Here is a 25,049-nt window from a genome sequence, read left to right as displayed (position 1 = left end):
TATATATATATACATATATTATGGTCTCCTATAAATAGGATTTTGCTAAAGAATAAGAAGAATGCATATATATTAGTAAAAGTCTAACATGAACACTTCAAATTTATTTTCCTATAAACAGGTGAATTAATATCATCATAACATAAAAGGGGTATGTTATATTGTTGATAGTCACAATCATGTGACACAACTTTGATATAAAAGTTGGTGAAAAAATTCATGATTTTCAAGTGTAAATGACAAAAGAAAAAAATGACAAATCGTATTCGACACGAGGGGTTGATAAAATAACGAGTTCTAAACTATGGCTGTAATTTTTTTTTATGTATAAATTCATCATATATTTAATTTGTTTTAATGCAGGGAATATAATGATGTTGTTTTTCGCTGCAAATATAATTGTATGTGTTCAAAGCTAATTGATAACAGAAACTCCATATAACGCGGTAGTTTCTAAAGATGGGACTAGAAATTTCAACATGATTGTTGGAGCAATATTGGCAGCCCCTGGGCACAGTATCAAGCCATTCTTCATAAAAATTAAGAAAGGCACGTATCAAAAATATATTAGAGTTAGTAAAAAAAAAAGATTTATATATTCCTGATCGGAGAAGGGATGGATACTACGATGATAATAACATGTAATAGAAATTTTGTCGTCGGTAACAAACTTATGATACCGCAACCGTTGGTAAGTCCCTCTCTTCATATATACATGAATTTTTATTAATTTTGATGAATTATAATTGTTTCTTCTTATTTAATTTGTAGGGGTTCTTGGCGATGGTTTCACAGCCCAAGACTTAACATTTAGAAACAATGTCGGACCTATAAAGCATCAGGCGATAAGGGTTGAAGCGGATTCGGTGTCCTTTTAGAAATATCGATTCGACAGGTATCAAAACACTTTGTATGTTAAAAAGAAACACCAATTCTATCGAGATTGCGAAATATATGGCATGATAGATTTCATTTGCGGTGATGCGACAACCTTGTTCCAAAATTGTGTGATTGAAGCACGTACTCCAACGGCGAGGCAATATAACACAATCACAACACAATAGAGAGAATTTGAGCCCTTTGAATCGGGAATAGTGCTTCAAAATTGCACTATAAAAGCTACCCGCGATTTGGAGAAATTGGACAACGTCACGGCATATTTAGGTCGGCCATGGGGTATATTTTCTAGGACTGTGATAATGGAAAACTATATTGATACGTTGATAAATTCCAAAGGATGGGTTGAGTGGATTGAATCGGCAAATAAATCCGTTGTTAACCGTCGGCCATATTTCTTGGAGTACAAGAACAGAGGGCCGGGTTCTGTAACAAAGGGACGTGCGACATGGGCATCAGTCACTACATATTCGAATGTTGCATCAAACTTTACGGTTAGACACTTTATAAAAGGTGACGAGTGAATTCCCGCAAACGTTCCACGTTACTTAGATTTCTCTTGATCAATGTTAAGTTATATTGTATTGTATTCCTACTAGTTATTTGATTACAAAAATAGTACTACGTACTATGTACCTATCTTGTAATACTGTCAAATGAATTGATTATCTAATTATAAATTTCATCTTTAAGTAATTTATTGTTGTTATGTCCATCTAATTATCGACTTACCATTAAGTCATAAAAAGAAATATAGTTACAGAAACTTATTGTACAGCCAAAACGCTTAGAAAGGCAAATTATAACGCTTAAATGCAATTAAAAACTTTCGTCGTTTTAAGCAAATAAAAGAATGGGCCGATTATTTTGATGATGGTTATAAAATCGATTAGAAAAAAGAATCTTTGAAACTTGAATTTGGGGAATTTTTCACATAACTTTTCCATCTTTGAATATATAACATGTTTTCATGAATTGCGTGTTTGTAGGCTCTTATTAGTTAAGAGTATTAAACATGTTGTATTATTTTTATTTATAGTTTCTTTTACAAAATATTTTAAATACATGATAAAATATTTTAAATTATTCATTATTTTGTGAAAACAACCAATTGTAAGACACAAATTAAAGAGAAATTAAATTGCTATTTAAAAGTAAGAGGTAGAGGATCATGAAATTAAAAAAAATGCAATAAAACTAAACATGGAATAGAGGGGAAAAGAAGGGTAGAGGTTAATTTTAAGGAAAATTCCATAAATCTAATATAATAATAAAGTATTTACCATTTATAGCAATAACATTTTTTTTTTCACTAGATCATTTTTAATTCATTTATAATACAAGTTTAATACATATTACAAAGATAAATTTATTGTTCAAATATAATACAAAATTTAGTGATGGATAATACATTTATCACACATTTTAATACACTTATAATACAATGTTACAATTTTTTACCAATCAAACATAATATATTTCAAAAACAATTATAATTCAAATATATTGCATATATAATTCACTTTTAATACATATTACAGATTTATCACAATATTGTAATAAATGATAATAAACAAAAAGTATCACTAAAATCAGTAATTATTTTTCAAAATATATTTATTCATGTATTTTTTCCTAATTTTAATGTCCAAAATTGTGAAAGTACAATCATACAAAACATAGAAACACGATATCTTTTAGCATATAACAATAGTAAATTGTTAAAATTATCCCTAGCTAGGAAGCAGACATGACCTGCATCTTAGCCTATTAATCAGGAATGAAACATTCTTTTGGCCACAACTTTCCATAAAAGTCACAACTTTCCATAAAAGTCACAACTTTTCATAAAAGTCGCAACATTTCATAAAATTCACAACTCTTCATAAAAGTTGCAACTCTTCATTTTCCATTCACACCTTTTTAAAACCCAACAATCCCCCGCATAAATGGGGAATGACTCGAAGACAGAGAAACGGACAAGTATGTGTACTTTACAAGCAAGAATTAGTTGCATCTGGATAAGTAGGTTTTTCCTTGGACTTTCCGTAGTGAACATATGTCGGATATACTCGGTCAATCGATAGATGCATATCTTTGAACCGTCAAACTTTGGTGTATACCTAGACAATTATATGTCACACAATTAACCCTTTACCATTTATGGTTCTTACAGTTGTGTTCGTTTTAGCCATGAACACTTCCTGGTTTCATGAGTGTATAGAGAGATGGGCTTTTGACAATCATCTTCTTTGAAGCGGATTACACTTCATACTCACATAGGTGATTCCTAACCGTGTTATCGCGTAGATACACTGTTTGGTCAACTCTGCCAAACTTAGCAAATCATTAAAACTATTAAGTTTTATTAACTCATTAACAAGTCTTAATGTTGTATCCTTGTCCCTGAGCATTGTCTTCATCATGAGAATGGATTGAGTTTGTTGACAATGCCGAACCGTCATTCACAACTTTGTTTTTCTCCTTGACTCTAGCTCTTGGGATCTCCAGTCTGCTAGATAGAGTTACCGCCATGATGACTTGTCCTAAGCCGTAAATTCATTCCCTTACATGATCTTTTAACTTCCTCTCTAGTTAGGCCTTTTTGTAAGTGGATCCGACACATTATCCTTTGACTTTACATAGTCAATTCTGATAATTCCACTAGAGAGTAGTTTTCTAACGGTATCATGTCTATGTCGTATATGACGAGACTTTCCATTATACGTCATGCTCCATGCTGTACCTATTCCATCTTGACTGTGAAAGTGTATGCATACTAATGCCAATGGTTTGGTCCAAAATAGTATATCTATCAAGAAATTCCGACGTCTTTCAACTTATTCACCGAACTTATCTAGAGCACCTAGCTCAAAGATCATTGTAGAGCTAGCGATACATGTCACTTTTGAAATATTTCTAAGAGGTTGCTCCTCTACCAATAGTAAATACATATCGACTAGTGAATTTTACTCATTCGTCCGATGATTCAATTTGCATCAGTATATCTTTCAATATTGTTGGATATTGTTATAATGCAAGACATAGTTTTAAGTATTATTTTAAATACTCCAAAACTCTATTTATTTCATCTAATTAATTTATTTGGGATCACTTGTGAACTACTCAGTTTAAAATAACAAATGCTATATTTGATTGCCCACACTATATGATATACATCATGCTTCCCAAAACTCTAGCACTATCTAATTGTGAGTCACTTTTGTTTTCACTCTTTTGAAATGCAAAGCTCACATTTATTGGAGACTTCAGAATATTGACATCCAAATATTTGAACTAGTTAAGTACCTTTTCAATGCAATGAGACCGTGAAAATGCTAAACATTATGGAATTCTACGAATTCTTATATCTAAGATCGCATTAGCAACTCCTATAATTTTCATTCCATTTGCTTTATAGCATATGTTTAGTAGCATTTATTTCATTAGTGTCTCTATTGATTATCAACATATCACCAATATACAAACAAACAATAACCTTATGATTTTAATGTGAACACATTTATCACTTCCATCATTCTTCAATCCATTTGCCGACATGGTTTAATCAAATTATGTCATTGTTTGGGTGCTTCCATAATGTGACTTAACAAGTTCACACACTTTCTTTTATTTACCAGGAACCACAAAACACTCGGGTTGTTCCATGTAAATTTCTTCCTCCAATTGTACATTTAAGAAAGTTCTTCACATTCATTTGATGAATTTGGAGGTCATATACAACATTAATAATTTTTGCATCCGAATGGATTTAATTCTAATTACTAACGAGTATATATATCGACAAGATCAAAACCTTTATTTTTTTTTTGTCTAAACCCTTTGACACAAAGTCTTGCTTTATATTTTTCAACAGCTCCATCAACTGTTATTTTCCTTCTATAGATTCACTTTGAACCCAAAGGTTTATTTTCTTGAAGAAGATCAATTAACTTTCAATATTGTATGTTGACACCATCTTTCCAAAGGATGAGTCTACAGAAGACACAGAAAATGTTACAAAATCATATTCAAAGGTAGTAAATGTCCTTTATTATTTACTAAGCCTCTGAATCTCTTTATTAAGTACATTATCCTTTTCATTTCCTAGGCCTTTTAGATCCTTCTCTAGACTACTCAAGTCTAATTTTATAGTCCACAGTCATAGGTCCTATTTTAATTCTTTTAGGAATAGGAACTTGGACATTGACTAGATACCCTCACACTTTGAAATATTTCAAGTTGGATTTCCTTCCTTTTCATTTCTCATATGGAAAAGATTGTATTCTGATCAAACATAATCACTTTCTTTCTAAAAAGACAAAACTTTTTGTTGTTCCCTTTTGCAGTAAGGATAGTTCCTCCACACAAGTTCTGTGTAAACCCCAACTTATAAATAATGCATCCATCATTTCTTTTAACGTTCGGCTTTTCATTAGATTGAGGTGAATATGACAGTAGTTTGATGGATATTTCACTTTCCAAACATATTTCTGCACAATGAGATTTATACTCTCCATTCTTATCACTTCTTATATTTTTTCACACTGATTTTCAACTTCGATATTACATTGTCTAGACATTTCTATTGCTTCATCCTTACCATTCAGAAAATAGACATAGTCATTTCTAATGCAATTCTCAATAAAAGTAACAATTACTTTTTCCCACCATGAGATGATGTTAACTTCATATCACAAATGTCAGTGTAAATTAATTCTAAGGGATTAGAATTCCTTTCAACAGATTTATAAGAATGCTCAACATACTTAGATTCCACAAAAACTTGACATTTTTATTTATTGCACTCAAAGTTAGGCAAAACTTCTAAGTTGATTAGTTTTCCTTACAAGATTTTGTATTTGACATGCCCCAAGTGTTCATGTCACAAACATTGACTCAAGCAAGTAAGAACAAATAAAAACATTGAGTTCGAAAAGCTCTTCGCGAGGTAGCTTTTTCCTCACTAATATTTTGTTCCTATTTCTTACAATTTTGTGTGATACAAACATTGTTTAGATTGTCAAATGTCCTTTTCAGAAGGACATTTTCATAACTTTCAATATGATTATAGAACTACCCATGAACAAAGTTTCATCGGGTTCAATAAAGACAATATAATCCAAATGTTATTTTTACAAAAACATAACAAATGACTATTCACCAATATTCATGTCTATGCAAATACTTTTATTATAATAGACATATCTTTTCATGAAAAATCACAACATTTTAAGTGATTTTTTTTCTATAAAAGAACACAATTATTTTAAACAAGCATATATATAATTTGGATGTTTCATACTAATCATACTATATACTAGTAATAGAGAAATTCAACAACCACGACACCAAATATACTCCAAGAATTTTGTGGGTATAACATAATACAAAAGTATCATTGAATTTCATATCTTTTGCTCCAAAGTTAAATTAGACACCAACTGTAATCATAAGCAAATAACCCTCACATTTCAAATGTGATCTCAAAAATATTTTTCAAGTATTTGAAAATAGTTTTTCCACATATTTTAATGTTGGAAACATTATTCTACGGAAGAATTATAGTGCTGCAATTCTCTTTGACAATGTTTACACAATGTCAAAGTTCATTCCATAGAGACACAAAATCATTCTAAATCACTGTATTTTTCCTCTATCATAAATAGACATACCACTTAATATTTTAAATACTAACAATAAGAAAAAAAAATTGTACAATTTATTTCTATATTACATTGAAGTTTATAGAAAATCAAAAGTACAACACTGACTTATTATGTGAAGTTTTCATATTCTTCAAACCATAGTCCAATTTATCCAGAGTATAAAACCACAAAAGTTTTTAGTCTACAAAATCAGACATACTAACATTTCTCATGGAGTAAAAAACTACAAAAGTTTTTTTTTCTCCAAACAGAATAACACATATTCTTTATCACATAGAAATATTTTTCTTATCAAATAGTCTTCCAACTATAACATTTTGACATATTATTTTATCAAACAAAAATATGCATCTCTCATTTTTGCAAACTAAAGAATTTTAAAAGCAACAATATTTGCGAAGTAAAATTCATTCCACAACATATGATTTGCAGATCTTTTTTCAAAGATACGCATAATAAAAAAAATCAAAGATGATAACTCTTAGAAACTATTTTCCTCCTTAGATAATTTAATAAGAAGGTTACCTGGTAATCTTTAAACAGAATACCATAAATTTTTTTTGTTATATTCTCACTTCGACCTTGCTAAACAAAGCAACGAATTATGGATAAGTAATGCATTTATCTTCTACTTCCATGATCGATTCTCACAATCAGTAGAATACAAAAAATACTAACAGTTTATTAATTTCCTTAAGATTGTTGTTCATCTTGTATTTCAAACATACTTAGAACAAAACTTTGAACATCTTTGTAAGACAACAAAGTTTAAGAATATTTTCACAACTAGAAAATTAAAACTAGTAGCGAAACTAGAATTAGAAACAAATTTAAAAATAAAATATACGAAATATTTTTCTTAAAGAAGAATTTTTGTTAATATGTGTCTAAAGAATCTTACTGATACCAACAAACTTTGCAGAAACACGAAGTTACCAAGTTTAATAAACCAGTGAAGAAAAAAAGAATAGAAGAACTGAAATTAATACACAAATCTAAAATTTATAAAACATGCACCAAAATCTGGAAAAATTTTAATAGGAAAAAGATCAAGTCCACTGAACTCACAGTGTCCCCTTAAGGAAATTATTCCCCTCTAGTATCTGAGGTTTGATTTGGAATATGACCTCCCAAAGTAAAATAATCTCAATCACCAGAGTATAGATACCAAAAATTACGGTGTCAGCGAACCACTCAACGCAGTAAAGTACACTTAGAATACTAGATTTAGTTTTTGAAGAATAAGTCCATGAATTCTATATTAAAATGAGAGAAAATCCCTCAATTTATAGAAAACAAAGGGTAGTGCGAAAAGATTCTTATTGTGTCTTACCCAAAAGATCACAAACCTTTGGAAAAGTTACAATCTTTTCGAAAGGTCGTCACCTTTCATAAAAGTCACAACTTTCCATAAAAGTCATAACTTTTTATAAAAGTCACAACTTTTCATAAAAGTCGCAACATTTCATAAAAGTCACAACTCTTCATAAAAGTCGCAACTCTTCATTTTCCATTCACACCTTTTCAACCCAACACTTTAAAATAAGGAAAATGGTATTATAATTGATTCCTTTAAATATTTATTTTCATTATATGTTTCCCCCTCTTTGCTATATAAATAGGACTCTTATTTCATTATTAGAGGGAGACACTTTCAACACAAGTTCTCTCAATAACAAGTTCTCTCATTACAGCTTGCTCTCTCATTTCCTCTTTGCTTTTTTCTTGAAATACTTTAAATATTACTCTCCTATTCTTAAAAAGAAGTAAGAACTCTTGTAAATCTTTGAATCATCCTTTGGACTCTTTCTTGTTGTGTTGCTGTTGTGGATCGAAACCTTACTTAATACTTCATTGCTGATAAAATATTCTGCCTAATTGGTTAGCCTTCTTTACTATTCTAAAATCTCGTTTTTGCATAATTATCATTGTTGTTATTGGAAACAAAAGGAAGCATCCAAAATATTTCTCATATCCTTTCTCCCTATGTGTGGTAATATGTCTTCATCTTTGCTTCGTCCCTTTTATTTCTTATGTGTGTTGTTTATATATGTACATATGAAAGTAATTTGTTACTATGAGCATTTTATATTACAACTATTTCCTCATCGTATATGTGTTACATTACCTCTCCTACCAGGTTTTGAACTTATAGTTCAAGATGTTGAAGATTTGTCTAGAATAAAATGGGGACGAAGCCTAGTTCATTTTATTGTTATATATGTTTATTAGTTCTTTATTTTTACTTGTAATGTTTGTACTACTCTTTATCTATATATATGAAATGAATTTGGGGGATCGTCTAAGGGGAGGGAAAATTATGTGCTAATCATCTCTTTATTTGCAACTTATTTGTGTTAGAAGCATGCCTATAGGATTGTGATTATGTGATAGTTTGTAACATCACTTTAGGTTTAACTAAAATAAGATTACTTTTGCCATTAATCGCATTTTAATCTTGTTTAATCATTGTTGATAATGTGTTTAGACTCCAATTGTACTGTAGAATCTATTTATTCGATTTGCATGATTACGCTCTTAGTTTTAACAAATAAAATAATTATGTTCATTCCTTGCTTTATTTTACCCACCAACTCTCTTATATAATAAGTTAAGATTAAGTAGTGATATCTCAACAATTGATTTATATTACTGTCATATATTTGTTCATATAGAATTTAGTCAAATGAATCGGTCCCTAATAGTTTCAATCGGTCAAAATGGCTTTAGCATATTGATTTTTTTTAAGCTTAACTAAGTACTCTTTTAAGTGCATCATCACATTTAATTTATTTAATTGGACCTCTTTGGCTTGTATGTTTCAAATAATAATAATAATAATAGTAATAACCTTGCATGTGCACTTAGAAGTTACTTATATCATCGTCTTATACCTAGAAAGTATGCTTATAGGACTAAAAAATAAATTTCCAGCATGTTTTAATTGAGTAAAAAAGGGTTGTTCAAAATTAAAATTAGTACAATAATAATTATGTTGAATTAATCATATTCTACTTTATAATTATTTTCTATTGCTTAAAATCAACAATTTTGTGTATGCCTCTTGAATTTTGTTATTTCAAAGTTTGCTATCTCAAATAAAATCTGCTCTTTTATCACATAGAAATCTTAATATTAGGTATAATTTATTAACTTTTCATATGTTAAAAACTATTCTCTGCTCACCAAAGAATAATAATAGTTTCTACGTTTTTTTTCTAAAATGATTTTCCAATTAATTTTGATTTAAACATAATTAATTGTTTTGTCATTTTAAGTAATTAGTTTCTTCATCCATAAGCTAAGTACCTTTAAAATAATCATGTTTCTTGATTTTATTGTAATCCGATACTGTATTTTTGCATTCCAGCCACTTCACCACTTCTAGAGTCAATAAATAGGGAAAAGAGTCTGATATACCCCTCAACTTTGTCATTTGGAGCTGATATATCCTCGTTATAAAAGTGGCACATATATGCCCTTACCGTTATACAAACAGCTCACATATACCCCTGCTGTTACAAAATGGATCATATATACCCTTCATTTAACGGAAGTTAAAAAATTAGTTTTAAATTTATATTTATTACTTGTAAATTTTTTTAAAAAAATATTTAGGGGTATATATGATTTTTCTATCAAAGTTCAAGGTATATTTTAATTTTTTTCATACATAAATTATTTTTTGACTTCTTTTATTATAATTATTTGAGTTTCTTATTCTTATTTTGTTTTTTTCTTTCATTCCTTAGTTTACAGAAAAAAAATTTAAACTATTTTTTTTGTGTGTATTGTAATTTAATTTCGTATTCGAAGAAAAAATTTAGTCATCTACAATAAGTTTTACAAGAATATTAGTGAAACATAAATAAATTTCATTATCAAAATAATAATTATAAATTAGTCATTGAAACAAAAAAAGTCGAAAAAAATATATTTTATGAGGATTAAATTTACTCATATGGGATTATATTTTTAGAAAAAAATAAAGTTTAGATTAAAATTATTATTTTTTTCATTTCCGTTAGAGGAAAAGGGTATATGTGAGACATTTGTTTACAAGTAGGGGTATATATGAGCCACTTTCATAACAAGGGGTATATCAACTCTAAATGACAAAGTTGAGGGGTATATCACCCTTTTCCCCAATAAATAAATAAAATAGAGTCTTTTGCCCTTTTAATAACATCATGTCGCTTACTTGAATGTTTGTATGTCACACACTTAGCATGAAGACCTTTCACAATCATGTGTTGTTTGCAAGCATGTCTAATTAGAATTTAGAGGCCAATTTGAAACCTACCGTGCTAAAATGATCATTTTGTTTGTCTTGTTTATTTCACTTGGTGTCTAGGAGGGCCTTATATTCTATTTTGTCTAAACCCACCCTTTAGGAGTCCAATGCCTCTTGAATAATCAAGTTGGGACGATTAGGCACATTTTAGGTACGAAGTGCATGCGGTGGTTGGGTAGGGATAGTTGGCCCTACGGAGATGATGACATCGACTCAGGCTTGAAAGACAAAATTTGGTTTTGTGTGTCCCTATACGACAGCCTATCGGAAAATAAAAAGAAAAGTCGAGTGCTGATCCAAAAAGTCTTTTAGAGTCTCCCTTCCCTCCTATCCCTTTACTTGTTTGTTTTAAATTATATTTATTTGGGGTAGATTAAAATAAAAATAATAAAATTGCTTGCTCATTTATTTGTCTCTTTTCTATCCTCTCGCTTATCTCTTTTTTAATTGTTTAGAATATCTATTTTATTGTTATCACTTAGTATCGCATGTTTAAATATTAATTAAGATAATAATGAGCTATTTGATCCAACTTGTTGCTATATCACCTAGTCTCACATGTTAGATTTAATAATAATGATTTTAACTGTTAATATTTGCTATCACCTAGCCTTTATTAATTAATTGGTAAAAAAAATGGTCTCAATTGTTTTATATTTCTTATCATCTAGCAAGCATTCTACTTAAATAATATCAATAAATGAAGTGACTTTAATTTCTACTTGTAACCCCCACATAGATTGCATGAGATACGGCCGTAACCCACATATGTGGGCCTCGAGGGATTCCTAACACCTTCTCCTGGAGGTAATTTGAACTCTTACCCTGATCTCTGACTCGTTGACCTTAGCTAGACTTAGTTAGGTTAGATAGATGCCCTAACACGCCTGAATTCGTTAGGTGACGACTCCAAACTCAAAATCCCAAAAGAGTTGTTAGGTTGTGCACAAAATTCATTTTTACGAAAAGTGGGGTGCGACAATATATTAGAATAGTTGCTAGAAGATAAGTTCACTAGAACTTTCTTATTGATTTATCTAGAAGACTTTCTAGAACCATCCCTAGACAAGTATAAATAGGAGATGGCCTTGTACATTTGTATTCAATAAGAAAAAAAATCAAAACACTTAAAAGTCTTCTTCCATTACAAAGTTTTTCTTTCCAAATTCCTTTACAACTATCTAGCTTCCTCTTCATCCTTAGTTGAATTTTTTGATCTTAGTTAACAATCTTGGGCTAGCAGAAGGTTTTCTAATTATACTTTTTTTATGCTATTCTCTATATAGTATCAGAGCCATAGCCACACACTGATTTCTTGGTTTTAATTCAAGATTAGGTTAGTGAAAAATTCAACTGGTTTCTCTATATGAATTTCAACGGTCGTGCTAACGGATTGGGGATGAAATTGCTGAACCAATCCAATTACAAGGTATGGAGAACATGTATGGAATCATACATTGTGGGAGAGGATTTGTGGGATGCTGTTAATGGGAATGACACAAGTCCTCCTGCTGACGTACCAAAAAATAGTAGTGCATTGAAGAAGTGGAAGCAGATTAATGCTAAGGCGGAGTTTGTCTTGAAGAGGTCAATATCCTCTAATTTATTTGATCATATTATAAGGTGCAAATCAGCTCATGAAATAAGGAGGACCCTTGACCAGCTCTTCAACAAGAAGAATGAAGCTCGGCTACAAATATTGGAGAATGAATTGGCTAACACCATTCAAGGTAATCTCTCTATAGTTGAGTATTTTTTAAAGATTAAGAACTTATGTTCTGAGATATCTTTATTGAATCCGGAGGAGGCTATCTTTGAAGCACGAATAAAAACAAATATTATTCGTGGTTTGAAATCAGAATATATTCCCTTTGTTACATCGATTCAAGGATGGGCTCAACAACCATCCTTGGAGGAGTTTGAGAATCTGTTGTCCTCAGAGGAACTAGCAAAGCAAATGGCTGGGGTATCAATCAAAAAAGGGGAAGAAAATGCTCTTGTATCTAACAAGAGTAAATTTAAAAGAAAAACGGTAAGAGATAGGCCACAATCTCAATTCCAAAAAGGTTCAATTTCGCTAGGAAAGGAGGGAGAGTACTAATAACTATAAGACTCTCAAATGTTATTGGTGTGGCAAAATCGGACACATAAAAAAGATTTTGTCGAACCAAGGAAAGCAATATGGCTCAAACTAAAAAAGTTGATGAAGAAGAAGAAGACTGGGAAAAGTGTTTCGTAGCCGAGACTGGAGCAATAGATGCAATGACATCTATTAATTTTGAAAGAGACTGGATCATGGATTCAGGATGTGGGCATTATCTTACTGGAGATGAATCTAAATTTTCCAACTTTCACAAATACAATGATGGTGATGTCATTGTAATAGCAGATAATACAATTCATCAAGTGGAGAGGGAAGAGACGGTCGTCATTAATGAGAACAAGGAAGACTCTATCACTCTCAATAGTGTGTTCCATGTTCCAGGGATGAGGAAAAATCTATTTTTCGTTGCAAATGCCGTAGATGCAGGAAGTTATCTCCTATTTGGACCACATGATGTGAAGTTCCTTTGAAATATCAAAGAACTCAAGGCAAATGTCATTTATACCGGTAAGAGAGTGAATGATCTATACGTTTTTTCTGCCTCTAATTCATATATTGAGAAGATGAGTAGCAATGATACTGCATATCCATGGCATGCTACACTTGGGCATCTTAACATGGAAAATTAAAAGCCATGGTAAAATTGAATCTAGTAAAAGGATTGCCTAACTCAAGCAACTTTTGTGGAGGAGAGATTTGTGAAGGATGTCAATACGAAAAGGCACATCGTCTTCCGTTTGATAAATCCGTGTCAAGATGCATTGCTCCACTAGAGCTAATTCATATTGATTTGATGGGGCCAATTTCATTCTCCGGTTGTTCTTATATGCTAATTTTTATTGATGACTTTACAAGGTTCACATGGGTTTTATTTTATGAAGCACAAGTCAGAAGTTCTTAACAAGTTATGGAATTCAAGGAAACTATTGAAGGCGAGCTTGGCTCAAAAATAAGGAGGTTGTGAACAGATAATGATGGTGAATACACTTCTGAAGAGCTTCTCTCTTTTTGTCATCAATATGGCATTAAAAGAGAGCTTATTTGTGCTGATACGCCACAACAAAATGGAGTGGCAGAAAGAAAGATCCGACACCTAACGGAGACAAGTAAAAGCTCGCTTCATGCCTAAAATTTACCTAGAGCCCTGTGGGCTGAAGGTATGAAATGTGCAGCTTATGTGATCAACAGGATGCCACTTTCTCCAAACAACATGAAGTCTCTCTATGAATTAATGTTTGGAGAGAAGCCTAATATCAAAAATCTAAGAGTTTTTGGATCTATCTGCTATGTTCATATCCCTGATTCTCAACGGAGCAAGTTGGATCCCAAGGCAAGAAAATGCATCTTTGTTTGATACGATGAAAGGAAAAAGGGTCGGAAGTGCATGGATCCAAAAATTCATCATTTTGTTGTTTCCATGGATGTCGTATTTGATGTAACATCCCTGTATTATGGAGTTACATCAAAAGAAGAGGGTTCTAAAATATTGAACCCTGGAGTTTCAAACTTGCCAATTACAAGTGCTTCTCCAGATAATACAATTGTTGAGGAGCTAAGCGAAAGGGGGAGCCCAGAAACTCAACAATGTAAAACTTAACCAGAATATGATGTATTTGTTTCACAAAGACCAAATAGAACCATTGTTAAGCCAACTCGCTTCAGAGATGAAAACTTTGTTAGTACATATTCTTTTTTCTTTGCAGGGCCAATTGATGATGAAGAGCCTTCATCTTTTGAAGAAGCTAAAGGAGCCAAAGAGAGGAAGCTTGCCATGGATTATGAAATGGAGGATTTAATGAAAAATCAAACTTGGAGCCTTGTACAAATCCAAGAGATGTACAACCCATTTCTTGCAAATGGGTTTACAAAATCAAAAGAAGAGCAGATGGCAACATAGACAGATATAAAGCTAGATTGGTCGCTCGAGGTTTTTCTCAAAAATATGACGAAGACTACGAAGAAACCTTCAGTCCAGTGGCTAAGATGATCTCAGTTCGAGTTGTACTAGCCATGGCAGCCTCATATGGTTGGAAACTATGGCAACTTGAAGTGAAGAATGCTTTCTTGTATGGAGAACTTGACAAAGATATTTATATGGAGCAACCACCCAGGTATGTTTCTAACTTACATCCTGATTATGTTTGCAAACTTAAAAAAGCACTTTATGGACTCAAGCAAGCTCCACGAGCATGGTATGGAAAAATTACTCAGTATCTATATTTTTGTGACTATACTACATCACATTCAGATCCTTGTTTGTTTGTTAAGAAACAAGAAGATTTGCATGTGGTTGTTCTCTTGTACGTGGATGACATGATAATTACAGGAAATAATGATGATGAAGTTGCAAGACTTCAAGAAGAGCTTGCCCCAAGATTTGATATCAAGAAGTTGGGAGAATTACATCATTTTCTTGGTTTAGAGGTTACAAACACAAGTAAAGGGGTCTTTGTTACCCAAGAAGGTATGCCAAGAAGCTTGTGGACAGGTTTGGGGTGAAACAAAGCAAAAAGTGCTCTACGCCTTTGGAGAATAGCATGAGGCTAAGGCGTGAAGAAGTTTCACTTCTTGTAGATCCCAAGCCTTATCGAGCTCTAGTTGGAAGTCTCCTGTATTTGACTATTACAAGGCTAGACATTGCCATTTCTATTGGATATGTCAGCAGATTTATGCAATCACCAAGAAAGCCGCACTTGGAAGCTGCAAAGAGGCTCCTGAAGTATATCAACTCAACATCAGATATGGGCCTATTTTTTAAAAGAAAGAATGACTTGGTATTGATCGGATATATCAACACAGATTTTGGTAGTGATATGATAATCAAAGATCAACATCAGGCTATATCTTTCTCTGTGGTGGAACAGGTATTTCTTGGTGCATTAAGAAGCAAGACTCAGTTTCTTTGTCAACTACGGAGGCAGAATATAAAGCAGCATCCCTTACTGCTCAAGAATGTGTATGGCTCCAAAGACTTGCTGAAGATTTGAATCGATCTATATCAAAGCCAACTACAATCTTTGGAGACGACCAAAGTGCCATCAAGCTCGCAAACAATCTGGTATTTCACGTAAGAACTAAGCACATAGAGGTGGAACATCATTTCATTCCAGAAAAAGTTCTTGATGGAACTTTATATACATCGGAGGTATGAAGTCAGGGAATATTGCTAAAATCTTCACCAAGTCACTTCCAAAAGCTTCATTTGAGATTCTCCGAGGCAAGATTGGGATAGTTTCACAAAACTCACTTTAAGGGTTGTGAAAAAAGTTAAAGATGATTTTTTGAATAACATAGATTTCTCTAGAATGTCATAGTATAGAAATTTAGAAATTATCTTGAAGAAATATCTAGATGATGTAGAGTAGTTATCTTAAGGAAATATCTAGATATTTTAGAATAGTTGCTAGAAGATAAGTTCACTAGAACTTTCTTATGGATGTATCTAGAAGACTTTCTAGAACCATCCCTAGACAAGTATAAATAGGAGATGGACTTGTACATTTGTATTCAAGAAGAAAAAAAATCAAAACACTTAAAAGTCTTCTTCCATTACAAAGTTCTTCTTTCCAAATTCCTTTACAACTATCTAGCTTTCTCTTCATCTTTAGTTGAATTTTACGATCTTAGTTAACGATCTTGGGCTAGCAGAAGGTTTTCTAATTATACTTTTTTTCTGCTATTCTCTATACTAAGAGAGTCGATGCATACTTTGAAATCACTAGACGTTCGACAAACATCTTTTTATCAAATCTCCCTACGAAAAAGTTACAAGAGAAAGAAAGAGCATGAAAATCAGTGTTAATGCTTTCATGGAATTCATCTTCACTAATACATATATTTTTTGAATTATATGTCGAGTGGTTCTTATAGCTAGAGCAATACAGATTCATATTAATTTATTTTGCATAAAACGTTATGTAGATATTATTGGGTGAAGAAGATTGTGGTAATTATATCATTTCCTTTTGAAATAAACTAGTATTGATAAGTATCCTCTTATAATTTTGGCATGCAAGTAATTTAATATTAATTTACTCTAAATATGATGGATGGTCGATCAATTTTTTTCTTCATTAGCCATTATTTTGATATCAATTAAGACATTGTTTATATTCATGCCTCAATAAGCGGTCAAATGAGTTTTTCAACTTAAATCTGATCATTCGGTCAAAGGCTTTGATGTCACAATTACAATTGATTTTGAGTGGCTGTTGGTAGCACATATTTGTGTTGCTCTATATATAATAAAAAAAAGTGTGGACCAATTTAGACCATAATTTTCTTCGATTTGGTTAAAAGATGTAAATTTTGGAGTACCTGTGACGTGACTTGGTGAATTGGAAAATGAAATGTTACCGAATCATGTTATATCTTTATGAGGCTAACTTAGCTCATTGATTGCTGTTAAAGTCTTAAACTCAATTTGAGAGTCGAGCATAACAATGATTGAGTAATGATATGAATGAGTGAATTTATGTATTGCTTATTCTTTTCTATGGCCTTTAGCATCCATACTTGGATGATTCGAGTGACACAAAGATTAATATTCAATGATTCAAGTATCATTTATGTGGTCGTGGCTGAGTCTCCAGTGGACTCTGTTGCTTTCTCGTTGCATTCCTTTCATTTGATCAAGCTTAACGTTCCCTTATCAAGTCGACCTTGGTGATATAAACAGAAGAAGAAGCAAATAAACAGGGGGGAAGATGTTGATATACCACTAGTATACAAGAAATGTTAGAGCTGATATTAGTAACATATATAGGAATTATATAAAGAAATTGAGTCGTAGTTCAGTCATTTTTTTTGTCTTATACAAGTATTATTAAACTTGATAATAGTAATCCCTAGATATTTTTTTAGTTACTAGATAAGATCACATGTGATGCATTAGGTGTGTTTGAGTCAAATTGTGCAATCAAATATTATATTGGGTGGACTAACTTATAATACAAGATTATATCAATTAATACATTCTAGCAAACCGCTCCTCAGTATATACACTGATATACATAAGTAATGGGTCAAAGTCCATATAAATGGCATCAGATTTGGGAGTATGCCCCGAGCCTAATTAGTTGGGTAGTGAAGATTTGGGCCAAGAAGAGCTTAAAATACCCTTAAACTATTAGAAATGGTATAAAACTACCATCCATCCACCTATTAGCTCTCAAATACCCCTGACATCCATCTATTGACTCCCAAATACCCCTGACATCCACCTATTGGCTTATAAGGTATAATCTCCCAAAAATGTCGATTCACTAATTACGGAATGTGGTCGCTCTGCCTTTGGGTTGGATATCGGGTTGGGGTTACCGGGTCCTACAAATTCGAGTTTTATTGAGTTTGATGTAACTTGTTCTTGGTTCAGGTTTCAACTAAAAATATTTTCTTATAATTTTTTAAAAGTATTTCTTAAATCACTTCATGAATGTTAAATATAATTTTAAATTTTAGACAAAACAATTAGGCCGGATTGGTTAATTCAGTACTATCAAATTAGAAATAGTATTAATTCAACCGATTTTCGATTATCGATTGAGGTTTGTGCTCGACCGATTTCAGATCTTCAAGGTGAACTGACACGTCAACACACAAGTCTTGGATTGGTTCAATCTGAGCTACTACTGAATTCAATTAGATCTTGGAACGGCTCGGCCTAACTGACACTCTTAGATTAATTTAGGATCGTGCGTAAAGAGCTTGTTGGTGATAAATCAACATGAAAGTCATGTATCCTGTTTTTATGCCTTGTTTTATGGGTGGAAATTCAGAAAGAGAATAAAAAAAATTACATTAGGGTAAATTTTTATCTTATGTATATATTAAATGTTGAATCTTATTAACACAGAAAGAAGATCAAATATGTAATAACTACAGTAGCTTTGTGGCATCTTTCATAAAAAATGACTCTTTTTAATGCATTCAACTCCTTCTTTACGTTGTTGACACCCAATTTTGGACCTCCGCAATACAGATTAATCACCAAACTTTTTAAATTCCAAACGATTTGAAATAATTTGTTTTTATAAAGCTCAAAATATTTTTCAAATATTTGAAGTAATTTTGGACACTTTTTATAATTTTTAATGCTAGATATGTTTTTATATAAATAGTTTATTTTATAAATATTCGAAAATTATCTTAAAAAGATTTTAATTTTAGTAAGTATTTTATTAAATTAGTTTAGTTTAAATCATACTTATATTTTTGAGTTATCATTTTCTACTTAAATTAATTATTTCAACTCGATAAGATTAAGAAGCTCATAAATTAATTATATTAATTCGTTCTATTTGAATTTTAGCCGAATCCTCTAAAACTTAATTTTTCTCCGTTGTCTCTTTAATTCGTTTGGCTAAATTGTTAATTAATTTCTATTGCAATTGTAGCCAAATCTAATCTTCTTCTCCAACAAATTTTAAGACCAAGAAGTGGGGTCATTTATTTGCCAATTTTCTGCAACCCACTTCAATACTTCGGCCCATTTCCTTGACCCAGCGCACTTCTCTATTTTCAAAAGAAACCCAACAATGTTCTTTTCTCCTCTTTCACGTCAATAGCAGCTCAAAAGCAATAGAAGCAACAACGATTTCAAACGGCATCAACAATGCCAAAAACGACAAATTCTTTGACGTTCGTAATTTCAAATGACGTGAACACGACAGTAGACGAAAAAATGGCCCAGACGCGTGCTTGAATGTGTTGTGTCATCTTCCTCAATCGTGTGCGACAACAGTACATTCACGCTAGATATTTTGTTGATCTTAAGAAAGGTCACTTAAATAAAGAAAGTACAACATTGTATCTTCACAAAATTAAATTTTCATAAAAGTCATAAGTTGATTCCCTCCAAATAAGAAAAGATAATAAGAAGAAAGCAATACCATAACTAAGCTAAGTGTCACGTCCCGCCAATTCTCAGTAAGATTTTGCATCCGGATAGGGGCAGAAAAGTCTAGAGTTATGGAGAGGTTTATAAAAAACTCTAGAAGCCTTAGATCTTTCTAGAAGGTTTTGGAGAGTTCTAGAAGGAAGACTAGATATTTTCTAGGAAAACTTTGGAAAATCCTAGTGTAGAATTCTCTAGAAAGAGGACCAAAGTGTAAATAACTTAGGAACTTGTAAGTAATTATAAATTACACTTTAGCCCCTAAGAAGTAGTATAAATAGGAGGGCTCTCGTTTGTAAATTATCGAACAAGTTGTAAGCAATCTTCCAAGTAATAAAAAACCTTCTTCCAAAATTTTCTAAGTTTTTCTTAGCATTCTCTTAGCGATCTTAGCATAAAGGTCTTACTTGAGCTTATAAGATCGTTAAAGATTCGTGAGTAAGTTTTCAAGTGCCGCACGGAGTTTTAGTAAATACTCTAAGTCCATGAAAATGTGGTATCACAGCAAAAATTTGAACTAAGAGAATGGCTACCAAAGGAGACGTGAACGCTGCTAGCACCACCAACGTCCGTTTGGATGGAGGAAAGACGCATCGATAAGGAAAGAAGCCCAGAAATGGCCATGAAGAAATGTTGCTCGATCCTACAGCATGCCAGGCTCAAACATCTCATCCACCCTCAACCACCAAGGCAAGTGACGATGAACATGGCTAGGAGGCCATTAACGTCACCGCTGGAGAAGAATGGGTCGCAAGGGTTGAAGTGGCGCGGTAGGCTGTGGAGACTTTAGGTCGGCGTATGAGTGTGGCTGATGGCAAGTTTAAAACCCTTGAAGACTTCACGCTCGAAGAGACTGAATCTATCCATAAAGAGTTGGAGGAATGCCAGTAGGTTGAGTTTGAGATGAAGGAGGTTATCACTTCCTTGGAGTGTCGACTCATGGAGGCATTGAGCACAATTGAGAGCATGAGCCGAGATAAAAGCACTCAAGGATGGTGTGGAAGTAAGAGCATCATCGTCACTTGACCAAGATAGGGAGGCCAAGGTCGAGGCTCCAAAGCAACCTATGTTCAAAGGAGTCCGTGACGCCAAAGAGGTGGAGAATTTTCTGTGGAATTTTGAGAATTACTTCAAGTGCAACAGCCTGAAGAGCAACTAGAGTAAGATCAACACCGTCGTGTTGTGTCTTTTAGAGATGGACATGTTGTGGTGAAGGCGTAAATAGTTTGAAATAGAGAAGGGGACGTGCACCATCAACACTTAGGAGCGATTATGCAAGGAGTTTAAGAAAGTCTTCTTCCCTAACTACGTCATCTTTGAGGCGAAGCGCAAGTTTAGGGAACTGAAGCAAATTAGCAGTATACGTGCGTATGTGCAGGAGCTCACCACCCTCGCGCTTTAAATTCCAAACATCACTGATGAAGATATGTTGTTCCACTACATGGATGGGCTGCAAAATTGGGCCAGGACGAAGTTGAAACGCCGACAGTTCAGGACTATTTATGAAGTCATCACGCAGGCCGAAGCTTTGAAAGACTTCAGGTACGAGAAGCCCGACAACACTAGAGGAGAGGAAATGAGAGGTAGTCATGACCATGATGGGGGAGATGGTGGCAAAGGCGAGGAGCAGCGGCCACATCCTAAGAAGCATGATACCAACAAGTCTGATGACAAGAAGTCTGGATGTCATGGAGACATGGAGAGAACGATAGAGGTTGCCAAAAGAGGTGGTTGCTACATATGCGGTGGGTCGTATGGTTATGTGAGGTGCCCTGAACTAAAGAGTCTTGGTGCTATCCTGCGAGAGCGGAAGAGAAGGAAGCATATGATCAAGAACAAGCCAAGACGATGCAATTGGGCTTATTAGGACTATGCGGAGTTATCAGCAAGAAACAGAGAAACCGAGAATATGCGGCGCGCAGTATTTTGACATCACAATCAATGGAAGACCCGCTCGTGTTATGGTCGACACAAGTGCAAGATCAATATCATGACCAAGACGACAACGACAAGGTTGGGGATGCATTATAGTCCAAGTAACGCCTAACTCAGGACGGTCAATGCACCACCGACTCCCATGAGTGGAGTCGCACATGGAGTAAGCATCACTCTAGGCAAGTGGCAAGGTAAGACCAACTTCATTGTCACTCCTTTAGATCTCTTTGACATTATTCTTGGGCAAGAGTTCTTCCAATAGTGTCACATAGTGATCGATCCTTACCTCCAACGACTTCTGGTCATGGAGCAAGGAGGAACATGCATGGTTCCCATGGTTAAGGCACCGCACATAGAAGGGCAGGCCCAACTAACGACCATGCGACTCAAGAAAAATCCTAAGAAGGAGAAGTCGACATTTATAGCCACCATTACAAGTTCGAAAGAAGACAATGGTGCTAAGAAGTCTTTGCCACGTGCAGCAAGAAGGTTCCAAGAGGGGACAATGTGATGTCAAAGAATCCATTGAAGCACTTGCCTCCTAGGAAGGAGGTAGATCGTGTGGCCGAGTAGAAGGGATATAGAAACAATTGAAGGAGTTGCGCGAGCGCATTGATTGAGTCAATGGACTGTTAGTCCAGCATACGAGAAGGCAAGACTCAATTGCCGATGCAGCAATGATTCAACGCGATCGTCACATCAATAGGTGGGATTGAATGTCACGTTCCGCCGATTCTCAATAAGATTTTACATCCGTATAGGTGCGGAAAAGTCTAGAGTTTTGTAGAGGTTTATAGAAAAACTCTAGAAGCCCCTAGATCTTTCTAGAAGGCTTTGCAGAGTTCTAGAAGGAAGATTAGATATTTTCTAGGAAAACTTTGGAAATCCTAGAAAGTGTAGACTTCTCTAGAAAGGGGACCAAAATGTAAATAACTTAGGGACTTATAAGTAATTATAAGTTACACTTTAGCCCTTAGGAAGAAGTACAAATAGGAGGGGTCTCATTTGTAAATTATCCAACAAGTTGTAAGCAAACTTTCAAGTAATATACAAGCCTTCTTCCAAAATTCTCTAAGTCTTTCTTTGCATTCTCGTAGCAATCTTAGCATAAAGGGATTACTTGAGCTTACAAGATTGTAAAGATTCGTGAGTAAGTTGTCAAGTGCCGCACAGAGTTTTAGTAAATACTCTAAGTCCGTGACATAAGGATCAAAATGTTACTAAAATTGCATACCTAGGTAAGTAATTTTTCAAATGGTAGAAAAATTCGATGAAATGAAGATGACATTTAGTTGTCCAATAAAAAATCCTTGATTGTTGAGCTTCATCAATACTACTATATAATACTAAGAAAGAGTAAAACTCTTCACTACCAAGAATAATTACTGCCAATTCATCAACTTCTCAATGGCCATCACACATAGCTTTTACGATATTTTTCATTCATATCTCTATATTGTAGTTGTAATACTTGTCCAAAAACTCATCATATTTCTATAATTTTTTTAATGCCGGGAATATAATGATGCTGTTTGTCACTATAATTATAATTGTATGTGTTCAAAGCCAACTAACAAAGGAAATACCTTATAACGCGGTTGTCTCTACAGATGGAATCGGAAATCTCTACACAACTTCTGGAGCAATATTGGCAACACCTGATCACAATGTCAAGCCATTATTCATAAATCTCAAGAAAGGCACGTATCAGAAATATATTAGAGTTGATGAAAAGAAGACTACTATAATCCTGATCAGAGAAGGGATGGATACTATGATAATAACGGATAATAGAAGTTTTGTTGATGGCAACCGAACCTATGATACCGCAACCGTTGGTAAGTCCCTCTCTTTATATATACATGAGTTTTATTATTTTTGATGAATTATAATTGTTTCTTCTTATTTAATTTGCAGGGGTCGCTGGCAATGGCTTCATAGCTCAAGACATAACTTTTAGGAATAACGTCGGACCCATAAAACATCAGGCAGTGACATTACGAGTTGATGCAGATTTGGTGTCCTTTTATGAATGTCATTTCGACGGGTATCAAGACACCTTGTATGTGAAAAGACAAAGCCAGTCCTACTGCGATTGTGAAATCTATGGCACCATAGATTTTATATGTGGTGACGCAACCGCCGTGTTCCAAAACTGCTTGATTGAAGCTTGCACTCCAATGGCGAGGCAATATAACACAATCACAGAGAAACACCAAGAACTTGAGTTGTTTGCATCTGGAATACTGTTTCAAAATTGTACTATAAAGGCCACCCACGATTTGGAGAAATCGGTCAACGTCACGACATATTTAGGTCGTCCATGGGGTTTATTTTCTAGGACTGTGATAATGGAAAGTTATATCGATAGATTAATAGATCCTAGAGGATGGGTTGAGTGAATTGAATCGACAATAAATCTGTTGTTAGCCGCCGACCATATTATCTAGAGTATAAGAATAGAGGGTCGGGTGCTGCCACGAAGGGACGTGTGACATGGGCATTCGTCACTACAGATCCTAATATTGCATTAAATTTCACGGTTAGAAACTTTATAAGTGGCGACCAGTGGATTCCCGTCAATATCCCTCATTACCTAGATTTATCTTGAACTAACAATTAATTTGTATTATATTCCTAATAGTTATCATCAGATTATAAAAATAGCACTACTATGTACGTATCTTGTTTCTTTCAAATGAATTTGATTATCTGATTCGTCTTTCAGGTAATCCATTGTTGCCATTGTCCAACGAATCGACTGAACATTAAATCACCAAAAGGAACATACTTATAGAAACGTGTTGTGTCAAAAGAAATATATTCATGTTATTTCAAGTTAAAGTATAATTAAATATTAAATTCTCAAAAATAATTGTAATATGTTGGTATATGCCTGCTTCCCTTTTGATGAACTTGGCGGGCGCTAGCAAAGAAAAGACGTATATTGATTGAGCTTCAACCCAACGGATATGAATCAGAAAAACAGAGGGACTCGAACAACAACATCTGTAAAAAAGGTTAGCAAAATGAATTTGACATTCAATGAAAATTTGAATATTTGATCATCACTTATTGTCATATATAAGTAACTCTTGGTGGAATGGAATACATAACAGATGATAAATGAAACTAGCTACAAAATATATGGCTAACACATTACTCATAAAGTACATCTTCAACAAAATTCCCTTGTCAAGGATGTTATAGTTAATTATTGTAACTTCATTAACTAAATGTAATGCAAAAAGACAA

General features: G+C 33.4%; 2 protein-coding genes and 1 pseudogene across 2 annotated transcripts; all 3 read left to right on the top strand.

Annotated features, from left to right (window-relative positions):
* The first annotated feature begins 371 nt into the window (after window positions 1-371).
* On the top strand, window positions 372-1,505 carry LOC107003936 (annotated as a pseudogene).
* Window positions 1,506-8,235: 6,730 nt separating this feature from the next.
* LOC107003935 (pectinesterase/pectinesterase inhibitor PPE8B-like) lies at window positions 8,236-24,426 on the top strand. The gene is made up of 3 exons (XM_027912882.1): window positions 8,236-8,447; window positions 23,405-23,632; window positions 23,712-24,426. Exons 2-3 carry the CDS (start codon window positions 23,560-23,562, stop codon window positions 24,194-24,196), a joined length of 558 nt encoding a protein of 185 aa, XP_027768683.1. The 5' UTR covers window positions 8,236-8,447; window positions 23,405-23,559; the 3' UTR covers window positions 24,197-24,426.
* On the top strand, window positions 12,012-14,589 carry LOC114074843. The gene has a single exon (XM_027912881.1). The coding sequence runs from the start codon at window positions 12,227-12,229 to the stop codon at window positions 12,959-12,961; it is 735 nt and encodes a 244-aa protein (XP_027768682.1). The 5' UTR covers window positions 12,012-12,226; the 3' UTR covers window positions 12,962-14,589.
* Window positions 24,427-25,049: the final 623 nt, after the last annotated feature.

Source organism: Solanum pennellii, chromosome 11, assembly GCF_001406875.1.
Source record: "Solanum pennellii chromosome 11, SPENNV200".
Taxonomy (NCBI): Eukaryota; Viridiplantae; Streptophyta; class Magnoliopsida; order Solanales; family Solanaceae; genus Solanum; species Solanum pennellii.
This window is presented reverse-complemented; position numbering and strand designations above follow the sequence as displayed.